The sequence below is a fragment of the Chiloscyllium punctatum genome, chromosome 8, assembly GCF_047496795.1.
Source record: "Chiloscyllium punctatum isolate Juve2018m chromosome 8, sChiPun1.3, whole genome shotgun sequence".
Taxonomy (NCBI): Eukaryota; Metazoa; Chordata; class Chondrichthyes; order Orectolobiformes; family Hemiscylliidae; genus Chiloscyllium; species Chiloscyllium punctatum.
Genome location: NC_092746.1, coordinates 84,055,406 through 84,078,135, shown reverse-complemented (window position 1 = coordinate 84,078,135; position 22,730 = coordinate 84,055,406). Strand labels below are relative to the sequence as shown.

At 39.2% G+C, this 22,730-nt stretch overlaps 2 protein-coding genes across 3 annotated transcripts in view; one reads left to right on the top strand and one right to left on the bottom strand.

The window, feature by feature from the left end:
* Nucleotides 1–22,730, top strand: part of LOC140480708 (sperm microtubule associated protein 1-like) — a 29,681-nt gene that overhangs the window by 4,010 nt on the left and 2,941 nt on the right. The window contains exon 3 of one of the 2 annotated variants that reach the window (XM_072575971.1): nt 1,339–4,818. The exons of the other annotated variant lie outside the window; for it this stretch is intronic. Coding sequence (XP_072432072.1) covers nt 1,339–1,496 — 158 coding nt within the window. The 3' untranslated portion in view covers nt 1,497–4,818. Of the gene's footprint in view, nt 1–1,338; nt 4,819–22,730 lie in introns of those variants that run through there. 2 annotated transcript variants of the gene reach the window in all.
* msrb2 (methionine sulfoxide reductase B2) overlaps nt 4,785–22,730 on the bottom strand; it is a 48,177-nt gene continuing 30,231 nt past the window's right edge. Inside the window, exons 3-5 of the mRNA XM_072575972.1 lie at nt 14,610–14,686; nt 6,716–6,863; nt 4,785–5,683 (exon numbers count right to left, since the gene is read on the bottom strand). Coding sequence (XP_072432073.1) covers nt 5,576–5,683; nt 6,716–6,863; nt 14,610–14,686 — 333 coding nt within the window. The 3' untranslated portion in view covers nt 4,785–5,575. The remainder of the gene's footprint in view (nt 5,684–6,715; nt 6,864–14,609; nt 14,687–22,730) is intronic.

The following is a 22,730-nucleotide window of genomic DNA, read 5'->3' as shown; positions in this document are numbered from 1 at the left end:
TCTCTCAATACTGATTGTCTTTGCCTTATTTCAGAAATTGCCACAATACTACTGGGGAGCTACAAACAGTAAAGGAGTTCCTTCCTTTACTTGTTAATCATGACTGTCCTAAAATCTAGCTTACAGCCAGACATAGAAATAAACATCCATTAGCTCCCAACTGACTCACAGAGTATAAAAACATATTTGGAACTCCAGCACTATATGGTCAACATTTCAAAGCTGACTTCATGTTGATAAACACCTATTAATTCATCTTAAGTGAAGCTTGATATAGTATTCAAGCAGTATTTACAGAGAACAATTGAGAATTACATTGCTCATAATCATTCAAACTTATCCAATGGGACATATTCCCAAATCTACGAGGTAAAAACAATGACTGCAGATGCTGGAAACCAGATTCTGGATTAGTGGTGCTGGAAGAGCACAGCAGGTCATGCAGCATCCAAGGAGTCTATCCAGTCACATAGCTGAGTTCATATCTCTAATCTAGGTAAGTAGGAAAAAATGTCTGTGGCTACATAGCCTTTTGGATTTCCCTAATCTATTTTCCAGCCTTAACACATCCAATGAATTTTTTTCCATTTCCATAGTGATGACATAATCCAGAACCCTTGATGACAAAGTTGTTTGCATTGTAGTAAGGACCAATGTTTTAACATGCCTTCCCTTGCTTCGAAGAGGAGGAATATGACCAAGTTAATAAAACTAGGCTAGCTTGATTAAAAAATGCAAATTGCAAATCCTAATATCAAACAATGTGTACAAGGATTAGTATTGAAGAATAGCAAAATGGATTCATTTAATTATGTTCGATAGCCTAAGTTAGTTTTACATTCACACAGACGTGAACTGGATTAGAGCCAAGACAGGTAATTGGAAGTGGTCTTTGTTCTTCTCCAAAGCCTTGCTTAGCAAAAGAACAAGTGCAGTTCTAGTGAACATGAGTTTCTGTGATGCATCCAACCCCTGCAGTCTGAATACTGTGAAATTATGCAGAATAGCAATTCTAATACAAATCTGAGGTCATTTAATTTTTACAATGTCTGATCCCTCAAAATCCCAGATTTACCACAGGATGAAATAATAAATTACTTTAATGTGGAATCCATCACATCCAAGAGACCTAAAGATCCTCAGAACCAATTAATTACTTCAAAAGCCAACACTGTTTCCTGGACAAAAATGGCTTTTCCCCTATGTTGTCAGTATCAAAGAAAGGATTATCCTTACAGTACAGTGGCATAAGCAAAGCTGACTGATATTGATGATGCAGCAGAAATGTAACAATTTAAATAAACACTAAGACCATCTTAAGTTTGTGTTTGGTGACAGGTCACTCCGCAGATCAAGTGAAAGGACATTCTCTGTTTCTCTCCGAAGTTAAACCTATATTTGGATACAACGGTCTCTATGGATACAGGAGGAATACACCGGCCCTGCGTAAAGTCCCTTCACCTTTTGGTGTAATTACCCAGTCTGCTATTCATTGAAAAAGCAAGGCTGTAAGATATTGCTGCATTACAGCTTGGTAAGGCAGTGTTGGGACATTTTACACCAAAAATGCATATAAGGCTATGCCTTTTGCAAGTAGTAGCATCTAACACTTAAATCATTCTCATTGTTAGAAAGTTCTTAAGCTAAACTACAAATAGGTAAATCTGGTAAAGAAACTCTCACTGATGAAATATATCATTCTGAGATTGTTTTAGATGTAATATTCAATAAAATCAATAAAATATCCCTTTATAATAACACGGATATAAAAACCATTAAGGAAACATTTCTGTAAAGTTGATCTAAGAGTTAGATTTGACTTGTCTTCTAATTTCTAAGATAAAAACAATTATAATCTATATTAGGTGTGGGAATGATTTTAGCCTTTGTTGTGTCACCCTTTGTGTTTTGCAGTTGTCTTCCTTTCAGATAACAGAAACTTAGTTTCAACTCAGTAATAACGCTCGCTAACAGTGATCTGCAATAGATTTCTGCACTCACTGCAATAAGAGATATACATTAATTTAAATGAAGATATTTTGATCTCTTCAATTAATTATTAAAATTCTTTTTAAATCATGAGAACTGGTATAAAATGAAGGTTTGGGTCTCATTATATAGAACATAGAACATAGAAGAATACAGCGCAGTACAGGCCCTTTGGCCCTCGATGTTGCGCCGATCCAAGCCCACCTAACCTACACGAGCCCACTATCCTCCATATGCCTATCCAATGCCCGTTTAAATGCCCATAAAGAGGGAGAGTCCACCACTGCTACTGGCAGGGCATTCCATGAACTCACGACTCGCTGAGTAAAGAATCTACCCGTAACATCTGTCCTATAACTACCACCCCTTAATTTAAAGCTATGCCCCCTCGTAATAGCTGACTCCATATGTGGAAAAAGGTTCTCACGGTCAACCCTATCTAAACCCCTAATCATCTTGTACACCTGTATCAAGTCACCCCTAAACCTTCTTTTCTCCAATGAAAACAGCCCCAAGTGCCTCAGCCTTTCCTCATATGATCTTCCTACCATTCCAGGCAACATCCTGGTAAACCTCTTCTGTACCCGTTCCAGTGCCTCCATATCCTTCCTATAGTATTTAGATTTTTTAGATTACTTACAGTGTGGAAACAGGCCCTTCGGCCCAACAAGTCCACACCGCCCCGCCGAAGCGCATCCCACCCATACCCCTACATCTACCCCTTACCTAACACTTCGGGCAATTTAGCATGGCCAATTCACTTAATCTGCACATTTTTGGACTGTGGGAGGAAACCGGAGCACCCGGAGGAAACCCACGCAGACACGGGGAGAACGTGCAAACTCCACACAGTTAGTCACCTGAGGTGGGAATTGAACCCGGGTCTCTGGCGCTGTGAGGCAGCAGTGCTAACCACTGTGCCACCGTGCCGCCCATGGAATGCTGTTGTCATCTGATGTCATCTGAGTGACTTTCACTCTTCTCCTGAATCATCCTCGCAATCCTTTCTTCTACATCTCTCGGACTATTGGGAGGCCTGTAGAAAACTCCCAACAGGGTGACCTCACCTTTCCTATTCCTAACCTCAGCCCAAACTACCTCAGATGGCGAGTCTTCATCCATCGTCCTTTCCACCGCTGTAATACTATCTTTGACAAGCAATGCCACAGCTCCCCCCTCTTTTACCCCCACCTCTGACCCTACTAAAGCATTTAAACCCTGGAATCTGCAATAGCCAATCCTGTCCCAGTTCTACCCATGTCTCCGCAATAGCCACAACATTGAAATCCCAGGTACCAACCCACGCTGCAAGTTCACCTACCTTATTTCGTATACTTCTTGCATTGAAGTATACACACTTCAAGTCACTTTCCTGTTTACAGGCACCCTCCTTTGAAATTGATGCCATCTTCCTAATCTCCCTACACTCCAGTGTTTTCTTTCTTGGTGTTACTTGTTGGAAAGTTGTTAAGACATTTTAGAAGTTTAAATAAACAATTGACATGCCTTGCAACTTCATTGTGAGATTCTATACTTATATAGGTCTGCGACAAATGTGTGCATTGTTATGCTGTAATCTCCTTGCAGTCCATTGTACTTTTTTTCTTTTCTAGTGCATCCATTTTGACTTACTTAATGTCTAAAATAAGAATTAAGATATTAAACAAAACAACTTATTATTTCTGTCATTTTGAGTGACATACCATTTTAAGTTGTGGTAACATTAACTGAAAGAGAGAAAGGAGTGCACTTTGTCAATATACCAACTTACTTTGCTCTTAATTATCCCAAAGCTAGTTTAGGCTAGACCTGCAGCAAATCACAAATAGTAATATATCCAATGATATTTAAAACTAAAATAGAATGTCATTGTTGACAACTGAGTTTAAAAATGTGCCAGTATTCCACCGGCATTGATGCATTATTTGTAAAGGATTGCCTCAGATATGTCACACAAAAGGGATGGTGTGGCATTTGCTGTCTGCATATTCCAACTGAAGTTGTGTCTTGTAAAAGTAAATTGTATTGACAGGAAATATTACCTCCATAAACTGAGAATGATTTAAGATATTTTTCCCCTTTCTCAATTACTGCTGAGGTTCTTACTACCCACCTATCTGTAACTCTTGGTTAAGACGTGGGCCTTTGGGGAGATGAGTTCCTGGAACCAATGCCTGAACATTTGGCTTTACTGTTTCAAGCTTGAATCAGGTCAGCTAGGATCCCCAAGATGGAGACCTCGATATGTAATTTCTGATCTCAAGAATTGAGATTCAAGAATTTAAAAACACCATTTCTTAAATTGGTACAGTGAAACATGATGGTGGAAAATAAATCCAGACGTGCAGGTTTTAGCAATGAACAAGGTTGGCAAGATGTCAGTAGTCAGTCACAATAAGGTCATGGATGCAAGGATATTGTTCATGAGTGGATGGACTTCCTGGAGAAAACAGACAATAATTGGTGATATACTGGCAGAATTCAAAAGGTTGTGGTTGAATGCATGTTAAAATTTTTGCAGTTGAAGCATTGTGACAGTAACTTTTATATTACAGAAGTAACTTGCTTAGGAATGACTAGGTGTCTTATACCAGATGTCTTACACTAGATTATTAAAATAAAATGTATTAATTTATACTTATCCTGCCTAACTGTTGCCTCCTCAAAAGATTGTTCCATTTAGAGACTGGACAAATTTTAACCAAATATCATTCATAATAGCTAAATTTATGTATTAGATGATATTCACAAGCTGTAAGAATAGTTATTTATATAACCAGTGAAGTAACAACTGATTTTCATAATTACATAATACATTTATTCACACTATAAGTCATACAATTATCTCTAGTAAATCGAGGATTGCAGTTTGATGAGTCATAAATCCTCTTGGTAACTAGGAAATTTCAGTTATAAGAACAATTTGAATAATACATTTGAAATTGAATTTTTGGTTTTGAATACCACATAGAAAATGTTGTTATTGCAAACAAGAAGGCATCTACAAGACCTCTTAAATGTGGGTTACTTTAGGCTGGGAGACCAAAGTTTAATACTGCAAAGGTAAAGAGGAAATCTGCAAATTCAAGAAAGGCCCATCATTTTAAGCAATTCAAAAAGAAGCGAGAATACAACATTATAGCTAGGATTGCATTCTGATGAAGGATCTCTATTCAAACATTAACCTATTATTTTATATCAGTGTATCACTAACATTTTATATTCTCTATCTGATCATGTAATATTTTTATGATATTTTAAATATTTGCATAAAATAAAATCACTTTATTAATTTAACATTAATTTCTTACAAAATTATATGGCTAGTGGATCAAACACTGTAAATACCGACAAACATTGTTTGCTTGATCTATGAAAAGTGTCTCTCTAATACCTTGACACAAACACTGATGCATATAATTTGCCTTTTCTGTTAATGCACAATAAATATTTTGAAGTACCACTCAGAAGAAGCCACTAGGGAAGCAAACAGTGGTATTAATTTATGGAATTGTCACTGCTGGGTCATCAGTCTGGGTATACCAGTTATTACAAAACAAATTACTATACAATGTTCTGTTAGAAATCATTCTGTTGACTTGGGTTTGAAAGTTAATGCAATGCTGTTGATGCAAAATCGATGTCCCGTAGGTTCTGGTCCATCATCAAACACATGGCCAAGGTGTGCATCGCACTAAATGATCGAAATAAAACAAAGTTCAGTTGGCTTGACACAATGCTAAGAATGTCCTTGAAGCAGTTCAATCTTTTTTTCTAACCAGAAGTATCATCACACACAACGGAGTGACTTTTCCACAACCAATATCACGGTAACTTTTTTTTTGCTTTTTCTTTACAGCACTAATCACCACCAATAGTCATCCACGTAGCCAATCAAATATTTACAAGCATAGCCCATTACAAGCAATAAAAAACATCAAAATGAAGGGGAGGTAGGGAGAAAGGGAAGGGGCTAAACCAAAATGAAGTTGGAGTGGTAGTTAAAGCACTGTATCCCGTCAGTGCCCACCTCTCTCTTAAGGCTTTGAGAACATTGATGGACACCACATACCCCCTGTCCAAGAACTCCTCAGCATGAACATAACCACAGAAGAGGGGAAAGCAGTCAACAGATATGACCCTCTCCGCAGTCCACGTGGAGCTCGGACCTGTTTATAGCCAGCATGACCAGGTACTCAAAAACTAAATTACCAGAGGTGCTTATGCAGTTTAAATATTAGTTTTATGGGGAGAAGCACTCAACATCCTCTTAAAAACAATAATGTGCAATAACATAACATCAGCCATTAACAGTAAACATTTTTATGCACTTTTAAAAGTAGCTGTATTTTACAAATTGGACATAGCTATAGTTATGAATAGTGATTATCATATAAGCTTTGTTAGAAGTATACTATACTTGCGAAAAGACAATACTGTAACCTTCCCTACGGCCATCTCATATTTTAACCAAATACTAAGGGGCTTCTTTTGAAACAAAACAAAGGTATAAAGCACTTTCAATTTTACTAAGTTGACTGTAGTGACCTTTCTAAAAGTTAACTTTTGGACATTCATCCCCTAGCAATCAACCTTTATTTTCATTGATGGGAAGTAGTTTGCCCTGATGATATAATATACACACACACACACACTTGAAAATTGGTGCCTTGCCATATGAAACTGGCATCACAATTGGCAACATTGGTTGACTGTTCATATCTACCTTTTTACAGATAACTTCTGTTCCAGTTGATCCCATAGAGTTATCTGGTCGGCGTAGTGCATTGGTGTTGGTTTCGTCACTGTCCACTGTACCATAAACTTGCCAGAAAGAAGGCCAACCAGTGCCAGAATCATACTTGGTTTCAGAGCTAATGTTAACCATATAAAGTATAACAAATTTATTACTATCAACCATATCAATAAAGAGTAATTAATTTAATCATTCGCAAACACATAAAAAGAGAACACAATACTGCAATTTTCACATAAAATAAAGACTCTAAATAAATTTGCTGAAAATTAACTTGAGTTGTCATCATGCAGAATCTCACCACCAACTAGTGTACAGTACTGTACTGGTCATGTTATGCTGCTGTACAAATAATTTTCAACATTTACTAACAATCCAAAGAGTGCAAGTTCAAATCGAATAATGAACTTGCATAAGTTTTAGAAAGCTGCTGGATTTTCATTTGATGGTTCAGTATCATTCTGACCAGTACATAGTCTTCCACTGAGTAACTGGGAGTGTTTGAGCAATCTGTTTAAAATAACCCCTCCAACTGAGGAGGCATCACCATTGCACTCTCCAACCCATTACTGTACTGATTTCCTTAGAGAAACAAACCTATGGGTAAGAGGTCGATCTACATGTGGCTTCAGTAACACTCCAAAGTGTTTGAGTCTTAACTGGTCCCCAAAGTAGTCTAGCGATCAATTATATCAAAACCACAAGCCAGTGGTTCAACAAGAAGGCCCCCTGACATTTCCCTAAGGGAATGTGGGATGGATAATATATTGGCACTCATAACCCAACAAAGCAGTTAAAAATGTATCTGTGTCTAGTTCTAAAAGTATATAGGATTTTTAAAAATGTATTTATCATATTTCATGAAATATTACAGCAGGGATTTGTTCCATCCATTGTGCTTGGAAGGGATTCTTAAAAAATCTATTAATATCAAATTCCTTTCTTTTAACCCATATTCTGTCAAGACTTTATTTTTTAAATATGTATCCACTATCTATTCAAAAGCTATTATTAATTCTGCTTCCAACATTTCTACTAATAGGTCATTTATCTTATATTATCTACCTACAAAAAGATTTATTTTAGCCTTTCCATTTGGTAAAAGTCTTACATTTATATCCTCTACTAATTATATTATCAATTGCTTTTATATAGAATTCTGGAACCTTCATTGACAAGGAATTACATTCAGTGAAGATGGAAAATAGATTGCCTTGTCTACTGCTTTTATGATCAATAAAGTTTAAGTCAAACCTTTCACAAGATCTTTGAAAGTGTCAGCACAAAAAAAGGCTATATAATACTAGGAGTCCCCATTCAATTATATTCTGAGACCAATATTTAAGCATTTGCACTTACATAGTATTAATAATATAGAAAATAATCCTGCACTTAACAGAATTGCAGCTGGACAAAAACGATCCTCATCCAGATAAGATGATATTAGGGGTGAACAAAAGAAATGGATATTAAGAAGGTTCTTGAAGGAAGATAGATGGTGAGGTGAAGGGAGTTGGGAAATGACTTCCAGAGCGCTGCATAGCTAAAGTGATGACTGTAAGGTAATGAGGTTGTATTTTTCCTGCAAGATATTTTTTATCCAGTTTGGTAATCAGTGCAGTACATACTTATATGAATGTTGTTGTTTCGAGAATATAACTCTTTCTCTGTACAACTGCAGATGTGGGAACCACACATCCATATCAGCTGCATGCTCACCATTGACTTCAGGACCTTCCATATTCTGGACATTGTTTCTCTCTCTCAGGAATTTCCTGGCTCTCTCTATTCTCTTCTTTTATTATTTTATGCTAAGAACTAAACTGCAGATGTTCAAGAATATCTCTTGTTTTATGTCATAAATGTTTTGAGATTTTTTAAATAGATTTTTTTTAAAAAGGAATATTTTTAATATTTTTACAAAATTACAAAAATAATACAAACTATTATATTTCACTTTACAATATAATAACCACATCAATATAATTTTTTTAAAAAACTAACTATAATCTATTCTACAAACAACCAGAACATAAAATAGGATATCATACACTACTAATAATAAACAGAAAGGCAAATAAATAACTAGATACATGCTCAGAATAAATTCTCTCAAGTCATAACAAAACACATATTTATACAGGATTCCTCCTCCCGGGGGTCCCCGAACCAGCCGGAAACATTACCATGGCTAAACAAAAGCCCTGGACAGTATGGCCGAAATATCTGTGTCGATATATTTCAAAAAGGGTTGCCATGTTCTATAAAATAGTTCCTTTTTTTGGAGCAACATATTCGTAAGGAAGCCAAGGGTGATATACTCCATGACTATTCTGTGCCAATTTGAAAGTCCTGGGAGACCTTCAGATACCCAATTCACTCAAATATTTTTCCTCGCACAAAAGGAAAGGATAGTAAATAATTTCCTCCAGTGTACATCCAGAGAGGGAAAATTTGGAGAGCCCTAAAGTAGGGACACTGGATCCAATCCAATCTCCGTACCCAAAATCTCTGTCAAGGCATTTGCTGCTCTGTCTTAATACCTGCGGATCTTATGGCATGGCTACAGACAATGCGTGAGAGTACCAACTTTGATTTTGCATTTAGGACATACTGGGGATGCTCCTGACTTGAACTTTGCAAGTTGCTCAGGTGCCATGTGAGCCCTGTGAAGTATCTTTAATTGAGTAGCCTGAGTTCTGTTACAGATGGAGATCTTCCCGGCATTTTCCCAGATGTCCTCCCACATTTCTAAGGAGATTTCCAACCCTAATTCTTGATTCCAGGTTTTATATAACGGTTCTATGTCCTTCGATACCTTATTGCATAGTGAGTGGTAGACAGTACTGACCGAGGGCAGCCCCATCGGCCAAAGCACTCTCCCTTCCCTATCTGATTTTAAGGATTGACTATCAGTGTGGTCTTCTTTTGTATAAAGTCTCGTATTTGAAAATACCGAACGAGGTCCTTGTTAGGCAGTCCAAACTTCTGGTGTAGCAGCTCAAAGGACATCATGACCTCCCCATCGAACAGATCTCCCAAACAGGAGATACCTCTGAACTTCCAAGTTTTGAATGTAGCATCGGTCAGCCCTGGAATCCCGATGTTCCCACTACGGAGGTATAAGGGGAGGTTTTTTGCAGGTTACCCTCATCTTGTCGCATTATCCTCCAGGCTTTGATTGTATTTAATACAATAGGGTTTTTACAGTTGTCTATAATAACTCTCATCTTGACCATAAATAGTAGATTGATGAGGGGACAAGATCTAACCAGATTGATTGTGGTTCCCAAGAGACCCAATCAGCCACATAAGATAATAGGGAGCTCAACTGGTACCTCCTGAAATCTGGAAAGTCAAGCCCTCCCCTTGTGGAAGCTGCAGCTTTTCTAATTTGATAAAGGGGCATCTATAATTCCAAATAAAGGAGCCAAGCCAACCATAAAGCTTATGCAGCACCTGTCTAGGCAGCATCAAGGGGAGCATTCTCATAGGGTATAAAAGGCGAGGTAGAATATTCATCTTAACTAAGGCTACTCTGCCAAGCCAGGATATTGAGAGATCTTCCCAGCATTGAAGGTCCTGCCTTATTTTCTCTAATAAGTGCTTTACATAGCTGACCAAATACCGGAGTAATAAAAATACCTAAAAAACCTTCTAGTGACCACCAAAGGGGAAAACAAGATGCGTCCAGAAAATTGGATATACTGGCAAGGCCTCCCAACGGCATGGCCTCAGGTTTCATAAAATTGATTTTGTAGCCTGAAAACATACCAAATAGATTGACCACTTGAATTAAGCATGGCACAGATGTTAAAGGATCACTTAATAAAAGGAGGACATCATCCACATAGAGAGTAATTTTGTGCTTGCCCGATCCAAACTCCAGAGCGGTTATGTTAGGGTCAGTTCATATAGCTTCTGCCAGCAGTTCAATCACTAACGTAAATAATAATGGTGAGACAGGACAACCCTGAAGACAGCCCCTGCCAACACTAAAGCTATCTGAACTTAAACCATTGGTGATCACCGCTGCTTTGGGATCATTACATAATACTGAAACCCATTTAGTAAAGACCTCTCCAACACTGAACCATTCCAGCATATAGGAAAGATATGGCCATTCTACCCGATCGAATGCCTTCTCTGCATCTAGAGAGACAACTAAACCTGGTATCGCTCCCTGCTGGCAGACTTGTATCATATTTAAGACTCTTCTAATGTTATTAGTTGACCTGCGACCCTTTATGAACCCTGTCTGGTCCTCTTTTATAATGAATGGTAAAACCCTCTCCAGTCTTAATGTTAACATTTTTGAGAGAATTTTAAAATCCACATTTAACAAGGATATGGGTCTATACAAAGAGTAATCTTCGGGGGTCTTTCCCTTCTTAAGAATGAGAGAGACATTTGCTTCTCTCAGCGAAGGCGGGAAGCAGCCTTGACTATGTGAACAGTTATACATATCTAAAAGTGATCCAGCCAATTCCCCTGTAAATTCTTTATAAAACTCAGCCTGGAATCTGTCTATTTAAAAGAAGACTTTCTCCCTTGCTCACAGGGGGCATTATTATCTTCCAATAACCTCGCCATAACCTTTCCCAGCTAGGGCCCTGCCCTCGGTCCAGGCATTATAAAATAAAGTAAGTAAGTTCTAGTATCTTATAAACAGGAGTTAAAAGAGAGTAACCCACCCACCCCTTACACTATCACCTAGATACGCTTATCAAAACAACACAAGATAGAAATATATAAGATTACAATCCCAACACGTATTAAGCAACTAAATAAGAAAAAAAGAAAGAAAACCCCATTCAGTAATGTTCCTCAATCATTCAATAAACCGCATGAGCTGTAGATAAGAAACCAAAGAAATAATAAGGAACAAGCCCCCCCGGGAAAGATGGACAAAAGAAAGATGGAAAAAGGAAGTAGGATAGACGGGGGGGGGGGGGTTAAAATAAAGTCGTTATCCATACAGTTCAAGTGCCGCAGTCTATCTCACAGCGTCCAGGAATTCTTTAACTTTCTCCGGTGATCCAAAGTTATATACAGATCCTCCATGACTGAAGCACAGCGTTGCTGGATATTGCATAGAATATTGAATATTTAAGTCTCAGAGATCTTCATTTCGTCGAATGCCCTCCTCTTGCGGACCACGACCGGAGAAAAGTCCTGAAACAACATTATCTTGGAGCCCTCGTACTTCGTGACATGGGGATCCTTCCCCAGGACTCTGGAGGCCTCCAGCAACATTTGTTTTTCCCTGTAACAGTGAAGTCAAACTAGAACCGTCCAACCTGGGCCTGTGCACAGCAACTCACCCTGCCCAGCTCCGACTCCAATTTTAATAGTTGTGGGAGCCATTGCTCCACAAAATCCACAAGCTGGCCTTCCTCCTCCTGTTTGGGAAGGCCCAGTAACTGAATATTTTTCCGACGACCTCGATTTTGCAGCATGACCAAGATCAACTCCCACCTGGACCGGGTCTCATTGATGGACATATCGATCTTCTCTCGGACTTTAATGAATTCCAAGATCAGGCTCACCTCTGCAGGTACATCCCCCGAGGTGGCCGCGGACGTCTCTGCTGCTGCCAGGGTGGGGGTGGGGGGGTGGGGGTGTCCCCCTGCCTGTTACAAGCTGCGAGAGTTTTTGCCCTTAGTTATTTTAAAAAGCACCGAAGTGTTAAAGTTTGATGCAAAATGGCCACGAGCGCTGGGCAAAAACTATTTTATGTATTTTTATAGGTGAAGTAAGGGCGGGCACCCCACTTTGCCTGAGTCTTGGGCAGAGCTCTGCAGACTCAGACTTGCTGGGTCGCCGCCATCTTGGATCTCCTGGTTTTGAGATTCTTGATGATGCCAGCTTCTCTTCAATCAGGACCAAGCATTTCATGTCAGGAATTTTCAGGAAGGTAAAACTAATAAATCAATGGGACTGAAACTGGAAGATAGGAACTAGAAAACCTGTTTTACTTCAATTTCATTGATATTAGCACCAATTCCCCTGGATATGCATCCATCAAACATTCCATACACTTGCTCAGTCAAAAAAACAAAACATCAACCAATGTGAATTTTCTGCTGATCTTTAAATTAATTTAGATTAGCTTAAAACAAATCTTTAAAAAGAAATATTAAGATAAAACAGAGCAAGGCATTTAAAATGCATTAAAATCTATTTGTGAAGTTCATTCTTTTTACTGTCATTCATGATTTTAAATGCAGAGAAACAGTAAAATGACATAGGCAGCAAAATTTCATTGAAAAACTAAGTATCTGCAATAACTACTGCAGATCGGCAAATCTGATTCTTAGGGTGCAATCTTTCAGGCTCAGAGATGGAGGGCTAGAACCCACCCACCTTCATGATCTTTCTCTAATTAAGTTCTGGGCAGCAAGATCCAAACTTGATCTTCCAGCATGGCCACCAACTGAGGCCCTTAAGTGGTCAATTAAGGGACATAGAAGTGCCATAGTCAGCTCCACATGGAATGAGAAAGACTGGATCTACCTCACTGGTAAACCGGTGCAAGCCGGTTGTTTGCTTATTTCCTGTGGGGTGGGGGTTGTTCCCTTGATAATTTGAGCAAGAATGAGGGATCTCGACCTCCTCCAGCTGCCATGTGCCAATTTTCACCTTGCTGCCAAATCTCTGCTTTCCTCTAACTCTCACCCAGAACTAGAACCAACCATTCCCTCCAAAAAAGATTACCTTCCCTGTTGGTTATCCTCCACTAAGGGATTCTGAGGGCAGTGGTGACCCAGCAGCATTTATAGCCTCCACTCTGATGTTGCTGAGTTCTGTAATGGCTAACCTCTTATTGGCTGGCAGCCAATCTAGACGTAGGCCATAGCCTCGTGGTATTATCGCCTCATGGTACTATTAATCCGGAAAATCAGATAATGTTCTGGGGATCTGGATTTGAAGCCTGCCATGGCAGATGATGAATTTCGAATTCAATAAAAATCTGGCCATGAAACCATTGCTGATTATCAAGGAAAAACCCATTTGGTTCATTAATGCGTCATCCTTACCTGGTCTGGTCTACATGTGGCTCCAGACCCACAGTAGCGTAGGTAACTATTAACTGCCCTCTGGGTAATTAAGGATGGGCAATAAATGCTGCTCCAGTCATGACATCCAATAAACAAAAAGCCCCTGATTGGTTGATTGGATTGTCTGCTTGGAGGTCCTAATTCTGTTAGAAAGCCAATCAGCCAAAAGATCAGGTTGGCTTTCTTATCTTAATAGGCTGAGGACTTCCACCCTGGAAATGCTCCTGCTCTCGGACTTAGTCTAAAAATAGGAGAATCCACACCTTAGATTTTTATTACTTTTGGAAAGTGTATTCTGTGATTCCAGGTATTCTGTCTGGGACAAGCTTCTTTACCATTTATACCTGGAGCAATCAGGAGTATCCACATCAGGTACCTCTGCCTTATGTCCCATTTGCATTTTATTCCATACTTGCCGGTTTATTCTGTTTAAATTTCATGGATTTCTAGCTTTGGAAATGGCTCATTTCAGCATTATTAAGTCACTAGTAGGTAAATCCTAAAATCAACCTGCAAGCTCTGTCAATATTCACTATTTCTGAAAGGTGCAAGTCAACAGGTACATTGATTTAATCTCTGACGAAACCCTCAAGACAATATGATAATCATCCAACATTGCTACAAAAGACAAAACGTTTGGGTATCTTTGAATTAATGCATAGTTATTCTCAGTTCTTGACACACACCTGCAGACTTTAAAATGGTTATTTCTGTTTAACCATTCCAGAATAAACGTTGAAAGACCAGATATACCCACATCTAATATTGATTACAGACAATATGGCTTTGCTTTGGTGGCTTACCTGAACAGTGCAGCATTGCAGCACACACAGTGATATATGCCTTGCTCAGTATTATTTAGATAGATTCCACTGAAAGGCTGTAAATAATAAAACATTGTAGTTTATAATATTAAAAACAACAATCTGTGTTCCATTTAAAAATGCAACTATGGAGAATAAAGATGAAAATAAAACTCCCATACTATTTAAATTTGATGCTTATTATTAACCATATTCACTGAAATAGAGTCATAGAGATGTATACCATGGAAACAGACCCTTAAGTCCAACTCATCCATGCCAACCAGATATCCGAACCTAATCTAGTCCCATTTGCCAGCACTTGGCCCATATCCTTCCAAACCCTTCCTATTCATATACCTATCCAGATGTTTTTTAATTGAGACTCATAGAATTATATAGTTGTACAGCATGGAAACAGACCCTTCAGTCCAACTTGGCTATGCCAACCAGATATTCTAATTTAATCTAGTCCTATTTGCCAGCATTTGGCCCATATCCCTCTAAACCTTTCCTATTTGTGTACCTATCCAGATGCCTTTTAAATGCTGTAATTGTACCTGCCTCCCCCACTTCCTCTGGCAGCTCATTCCATACATGCACCATCCTCTGTGTGAAAAAGTTGCCCCTTAGGTCACTTTTATATCATTCCCCTCTCACCTAAACCTATTCCCTCTAGTTGTGGACTCCCTGATCCCAGGGAAAAGATCTTGTCTATTTATCCTACCCATGCCCCTCATGATTTTATAAACCTCTATAAAGTCACCCCTCAGCCTCCGACGTTCCAGGGAAAACAGCCCCAGCCTATTCAGCCTCTCCCTATAGCTCAAATCCTCCAACCCTGGCAACATCAGTGTAAATCTTTTCTGAACCCTTTCGTGTTTGACAACATCCTTCTGATAGGAAGGAGACTAGAATTGCAGACCATTCATGTTGCAACTGTCCAGGACTTTGGTTAAGCCACTTCTGGAAAAATACGTTCAATTCTGGTCTCCTTGTTATAGGGAAAATGTTGTGAAACTTGAAAGGGTGCAATTAATATTTACAAAGATATTGCTGGAGTTGGAGAGTTTAAACCAAAAGGATAGGCTGAATAGGCTGGGGCTATTTTCCCTGGAGCTTCGGAAGCTGAGGAGTGACCTTATAGAGGTTTATGAAATCATGAGAGGCAAGATTATGGTAAATAGACAAAGTCTTTTCCCAGAGCAGGGGAATCCAAAACTAGAGGGCATAAGGTGAGAGGAGAAAGATATAAAAGGGACCTGAGGGGCAATATTTTCATTCAGAGGGTGGTGCGCGTATGGAATGAGATGCCAGAGGGAGTGTTGGACGCTGGTACAATTACAGCATTTAAAAGGCATCTGGATAGGTACACAAATAGGAAAGGTTTAGAGGGATATGGGCCAAATGCTGGCAAGTAGGACTAGATTAAATTAGAATATCTGGTTGGCATGGCCAAGTTGGACTGAAGGGTCTGTTTCCATGCTGTACAGATTTTTATAATTCTATGAGTCTAAATGTTACAGACAATCACTGTAACCTTACCTCTGAAATCCAACCACTTTGACTTTGCTTGTGCAAGGCTGCAATGAGTACTGGAGCTGAAAGACACTGGCAGAACCCAGAGTGTGCAGGTAACTGGGCAACAGCAGAATCAACAACATTATTTGTTGATGACTGAAATCAGACAAATGTTTGGGGTGGGGGGGGGGGGTTAACTGGTTAAATTATATTTATTTATTTCATGGACACATATGTCTGCGCAATTTTACATTGACAAGCAGCTCTGGTGCCCTAAAGTCAGGTGAATCTTTATGAAAAGAGAAAAGCTTTCAGTTTCTTTACTCACCACCACCCCCCTCCGCCAATTTCTTCATCAGATAAAACAATTACATTTTCAACTTTTTGATCAAGCTTAAGAATAATTGGCTTTAAGTTTACAAAATGTATTTCATGCCTTCTGGTGACCCTAATTTCATATCTTGCGGATATGTTCGTGATTGGGATTTGAGCCATTTCATTCTCTGTTCCACTTGTGAAATTCTCCTTATTCTTTTAACCATATCCAGACAAATAATAAGTAGAATAACACTGAAGCACTCTGGATCTCTCTTAGCCATCAATTTTATTCATGAAATGAAGTAGTGATTAAAGATAGTCAACATGACTCTTTGGGTTGGAAATAATGTTTCATTAATTTGTTAGAGTTTTTCAAAGAAGTGACAAAGAAGATTGATGAAAGCAGAGCAATGGACTTTGTTTATGTGGACTTCAGTGAGACACTCCACAAGGTTTAGCATGGTAGACTGGTTAGCAAGGTTAGATCACATGGCTTACAGGAAGGGCTAGCTACTTGGATACAAAATCATCTCAAAGTTAGAAGATAGAGGTGGTGGTGGAGAATTATTTTTTGGACTGTAGACCTGTGACCAGCCATATGCTTTAAAAAGGATTTAAGGGGGATCCAAGATGGCAGTGAATTGAAAGGTCTGCCTTGCTGAGCTCTGCACCTTAACCCAGGTGTAATGGTGTTTTTGCCACCCCCAACTTAAGTTTGTTTTCAGAAAAAAAAATCGCTGTTAAGCAGTTGTGGAACTGCTTAAGTCTTGTTTTGATAAGTGAGGAGGACTAATGGGAAACGTTTCACTAAGTCCCAACACACTGGACATGCGCCAATGGCGCCCGTGACCGTGATGGCAGCTGCAGCTTCCTTTGCAGCTGCGATGGAATCAGCTATCTAACAGGTCAAGCAGTAGACTGCAACGTCGGAGACCATGATCAAGTCCTTGACAGAGCGGATCCAGGTCCTCGAGAAACAGGGCCAGACCTTAACCAAACAGGTCGACTGCCTTGAAAATAGAGATAGGAGAAAGAATATCCATGTCATTGGACTGCCAGAGGGAGCAGAAAGCAGGCAGCCGGCAGGTCTTTTTGAAGAGTGGCTGCTGTGATTTCTTCTTTGGGAGGCCGAGGCAGCCGGGTGAAGGTTGACAGAGTTCACCGGGTTAAAGCGTGCAAGTCCAGCCCAGACCAACACCCCCACCTGGTCTTGATGCGATTCCAGTCCTACAGGGACCAGCAGAGAGTTATGGAAGCTTCCAGAATGCTGGGGAAAGATCCACAGGCCTTGACTTACAAGGGATCCAGGATAATATTCTTCCAGGTCCTTTCTGCCACGTGATCCATAAAAGAAAGTCATTTGATGAGATTAAGAGAAAACTGAGGGACCTTGGTATTCAATATTTTTGTAAGGTGCCTGGCGGTGCTTTGTTTTACTCATGAGGGCTCTGTACTATCATTTCATTCCACAGAAAAAGCGAAAACCTTTCTGGAGACTTTAAAATAGACTGGATGGACTAAAGGGTATGAACAATAATGTTATTTCCTCTGCTTTTTGTACTCATATCTTTTTCTTAAAGAACATGTTATTGGATTTTTTTTCCAATGTTAATTGATGTAAATGTATAGTTAGGGATGGGCAGAATGCTCACTTTTTAACATTTATTTGTTTATATTACTCCTTTTTTTCTCTTGCTGTTGCTTGGGTTTGGGGTGCAGCTCAAGCTGGAAGGAAGAATGGAGGTGTAGGTGGGAGGTGTAAGTGCCCCTTGTGGACAGGGGGTAGAATCCCCCATCAAGTTCCTTTTGTATTTTGTACTTGGTTTTTTTTTGATTTTTGTAGATGTAGTTTTGTTAGTCTGTTAGGTATAGTAGTTATACTGCCTGTGGTTTTTAGACTTCATTAGTCTGTTTTTATTTATGGTCAGCGTTTTGTAAGTCAAATTCTTCCTCATAGGAGTTCAAAGGTTGTCATAGAGCATCTTGATAACTGTGTACTTAAATGGAACACCTGGAACATTAAGGGGAGTCACTCATTTGATACAGTGTATCAATTCATTTGGCTCTTTTTCAGGTTACAATATTAATTTTTCAAAATAGGAGGATATGCCTATATCAGAGGATCTTGGAGGAGTATCTGACATTGGATACGGTTTCCCTTTAAGTGGTCACAGGGAGGGTTTCTCTATCTAGGCCTTTTTGATACTCCCATCTTCGATCAGCTACTTAAGGCTAATTTTGTCCACTTGTTTGACAAAATTAAAATCAATTCAAAGATGGGAGGTCCTTCCAATATCTTGTTTAAATCGAGTAGCTCTTATCAAAATGAAAGTTCTTTCTCGTTTGCTGTACCCTATGTGGATGCTCCCTTTGATTTTTTCCAGGCAAGCATTTCGGAGACTTAATGATTGGTTTAGCTCTTTTACCTAGCACCATAGGTGTCCCCTTATTAACCTCGCCAAATTGCAATTACCCCAAGGGCTAGGGGGAGTGGACCTCCTGGATATAAAAAGATATCAATTAAGCTCCCTTTTATCTTTTGCAAGTGACTGGGCCTGTGAGGACCTGGTGTCAATATGGTCCCAGGCAAAGTGTCCTCTTATTAGCTTGTTATTTCTAGACAAAATTAGAACAGTTGCAGAATATTGCCTTAATCCAATAATTATTAATAGTGTTAAAGTGTGGAGGGCAATGCGGCAGAGTGGGGGTAAAACGTCTAAAGCATCTTTTCTTACCCCCATTGTTAGTATGCCAGGTTTCCAGCCTGCAACAATGGACCCTGGGTTTAAACTCTGGACAGCTAGTGGAGTTTCCTCTTTGGGTGATTTATTTGAGTGGGAAATAATGATATCCTTTGACCAAATAATCCGTGTTTATGGACTACCTAGCAGAGACCTCTCACGTTTCTTCCAGATCAGAGATTTTATCCAAAAAGAAACTATACTTGTGACTGACTTCTCCAGATCTAATGTAGAGGAGATGATGCTTCATGCCAAGAGCACTCTCTCAGTGCGTACTCTTTATCATCTGTTGGGGGATGGTCCCGCGGATGAGATTGTGCGACCATCCGTATAGTTTGGGAGAGACAGTTAGGAGCTGATATCCCTTCTTAGGCATGAGAGGATATTTGTGGGAATGCGAAAAAGATTTTGATTTGTAATAGGACCCATGCCAAGCAATTGAAGATTCTTCACAGGGTCCATCTGGCCTCAGATTGTCTTTTCAATGTGTCCCATGTGTAAAATAAGTACTCATTGGTCCTGCCACAGACTTCATACGTGCTGGAATGCTGTGGCAGGGGTAATAGTGAGGGTCATGGGGATCGATGTTAAGATGGACCTGGTCTCTCTTCTCCTGGTCCTGCCCAATTTATCTTCTTAAGATACACATGGTAGAAAACTTAATATTCTTACTTTTTGTGTGAGGAAAATCATTTTGATGTGCTGGGTGTCTGAAAACCCCCTGGGTCTGTCGGGTTAGCGCAAACTAATCATGGAACATCTTCCCCTGGACCTCCTCACAAAATGGTGCACCAAAAAATTGAAAATTTTTATAAGACATGGCAGCTCTCTTTGGGTTACCTAGAAGTAGATTTGTCTGCCAGTTTAATTAGGACCTTTGTATAGTTAACTCAGCCACATTAGGGAGATTTAAACAATCCATGGATAAGCACATGGATGATGATGGGATAGTGTAGGGGGAGGAGCTTAGATTAGTTCACAGGTCGATGCAACATTGAGGGCCGAAGGGCCTTTCTGCGCTGTATTGTTCTATGTTCTATAGCCATGGTGGCTTGGTTTAGCAAACCTGGTGTTCCCATATGAAGAATTTCAAATAAATGAGGGTGTTAACACTCTCGAAGGTTGAAAGCTATTGTTTCATGATGCTGAGTGTGGATTTATTGTATTATTTTGACTGATATGTTTATCTTGTATATTAGTATAGTTTCATTCTGTTTGGTGTTTTTTTAATAGAGTAGTGTGGTTGTTGGTTTATTGTTGTTATAAGTTTGTAATTTTATTAAAAAGAAATCTTCTTTTCAACAAAAAAAATTTTTAAAACGGATTTAAATTAGTCAATCTTTCTTGAGTTAAGAAAGAATGAGTTTATTAATTACTAAACATGAGAAAAAAATTTGTGCTGCAACACAAATGCACAGTTTAGAAACACAAAATGAGTCCATAAAATTAAAGTTAAAAAAAATTAGAAGGACCAGTCTCTGAACTGTTGAAGGAGGTTAGGTAAGATGACTTTGTGTCCATTACTGGGGTGCAACAGCAGCACTGACATTGAAAATCAAATATATGATTTTTGAGATTTTCCATGTATAGGTTGATGCAAGTTCCTTTGCCCTAATTCCATTGTTAACTTGTCTGTAACACTCAGTGTGAAAACATCTTTACCTGCAACCCAGGGGTAACTAGGAAATGGCTCTTTGGCTTTGACCCTAAAGCAGTCTAATATATGAACCCCATGTGGGTACATGCAAAAATGTTCAGCTCCACCAGCCACTCCAGTAGAATTGAAACTTTATTTTAAGCCCTGTCCTTGCGTATTCTTCAAAGGGAAAACATTAAATATATCTGCAGTTTAGGACATAATCTGCAGGGCCTGGTTTGCTGTCAATCAGCAATTCATCAGCTCATTGTTAATAAACCTAAAAAAAATTACGTTTTGCTGATTTAAGCTTACCTTTCTTTAAATTAAGAATTCCTTCGGAATTAAGAGTGGGAGTAGGCAATTCAGCCCTTCAAGGGTTCATTAATTATATGGCATTTATGGCAACATTTTTGTTTGATTATTTCCTGGCAATATAGGCACATTTAGCCCGCTGAGCCTGTTCTGACATTTAATAAGATCATAGTGAATCCAACACTTCAATGCCATTTATCCACACTTACCTCCATGATTCTTTGTCATTGATATTCAGAAATCTACCCATCTCTACCACAAACATACTCAAAGACTAAGCTAGGAGAAAGTGAGGACTGCAGATGCTGGACATCAGAGTTGAAGAGTGTGGTGTTGGAAAAGCACAGTCGGTCAGGTAGTGTCCAAGGACCATGAGAGTTGACATTTAGGCTATAAGCCCATCATCAGGAATGCAAGGAACTTGCAACAACCTATAAAGCAAGAATCTCAAAAATCATATATTTGATTTTCAATGTCAATATTGCTGTTGCAACCTAATAATGGACATATACCGTTCCTGATGAAGGGTTTATGCCCAAAAAGTCTTCTCTCCTGCTCCTTGGATGTTACCTGACCAGCTGTGCTTTTATCAGCACCACACTCTTTGTCAAAGATTAAGCTTCTTCAGGTTTCTACCCCAGAGATTCATAACTTATTGAATTTTTAAAAAATCCGTCTCCCTTAGTTTTCGACTTCCAACCAGGGAAAACATCCTGCAACTACTTGCCTATCTCTTTCACCATATATGTTTCAATGAAAGCACCTCTCAGTCTTCCAAATTCTGGAGAATTCTGGTCCAGTTTACCTAATCTCTCTTCATAGGAAAGTCCTGCTATCCCAGTATGGGTCTGGAATGCAGTACCTGGGAGGTTGGTTGAGACAGGTAACCTCACAACCTTTTAAAGAGTACTTGGATGAACACATGAAGTGCCATAACATTCAAAACTATAGGCATCATGCAGCAAAGTAAGATTAATGTATAATAGTATATTTTTGGTGGTAAAGTCTCAATGGGCTGAACAGCCTCTTCTCTACCATATGATTCCAAGATCCTGCAATAAGTCTACTGAACCATTATTGTGCTCCACCTGTGGCAACAATACTCAAATCCTCCGGCAAAAAGACTAACATTCAATTAGCCTTCCTACCAGATTGCTGTGTACCTCAAATATTCCTTTCGGGCAACGTTGAAAGGACAAGTAAGACAATTATCAATCTGTATGAACCACATCATGAATTCTTCATCCATAACCAACAAATTCTCCTGGAAGTTGAACCCAGAGCTTCAGGCTCAGAGGCACGGGCACTATCCACTGAATTTCAAGATCTCATGGACTGCCATCATATAAAATAGTTTATTCTGATATTCCAGTTTGTTAATCTACTACTTTATAATGAAGAGATAGAGAACTGAGAACACAGTGGGCTTGTATATTGCCCTATTTTGTCCAGGATCTGGAAGTGATACCAGTTTAAATGATCATGAAGGGCTTTAAATGGGCTTCCCTTTAACGATCTATTGTAGTTTAGATGAGCCAAGGACTCCAAGTTTAAAAGCACTCAACTTGCAACTTGTTTGAGGAGATGAAA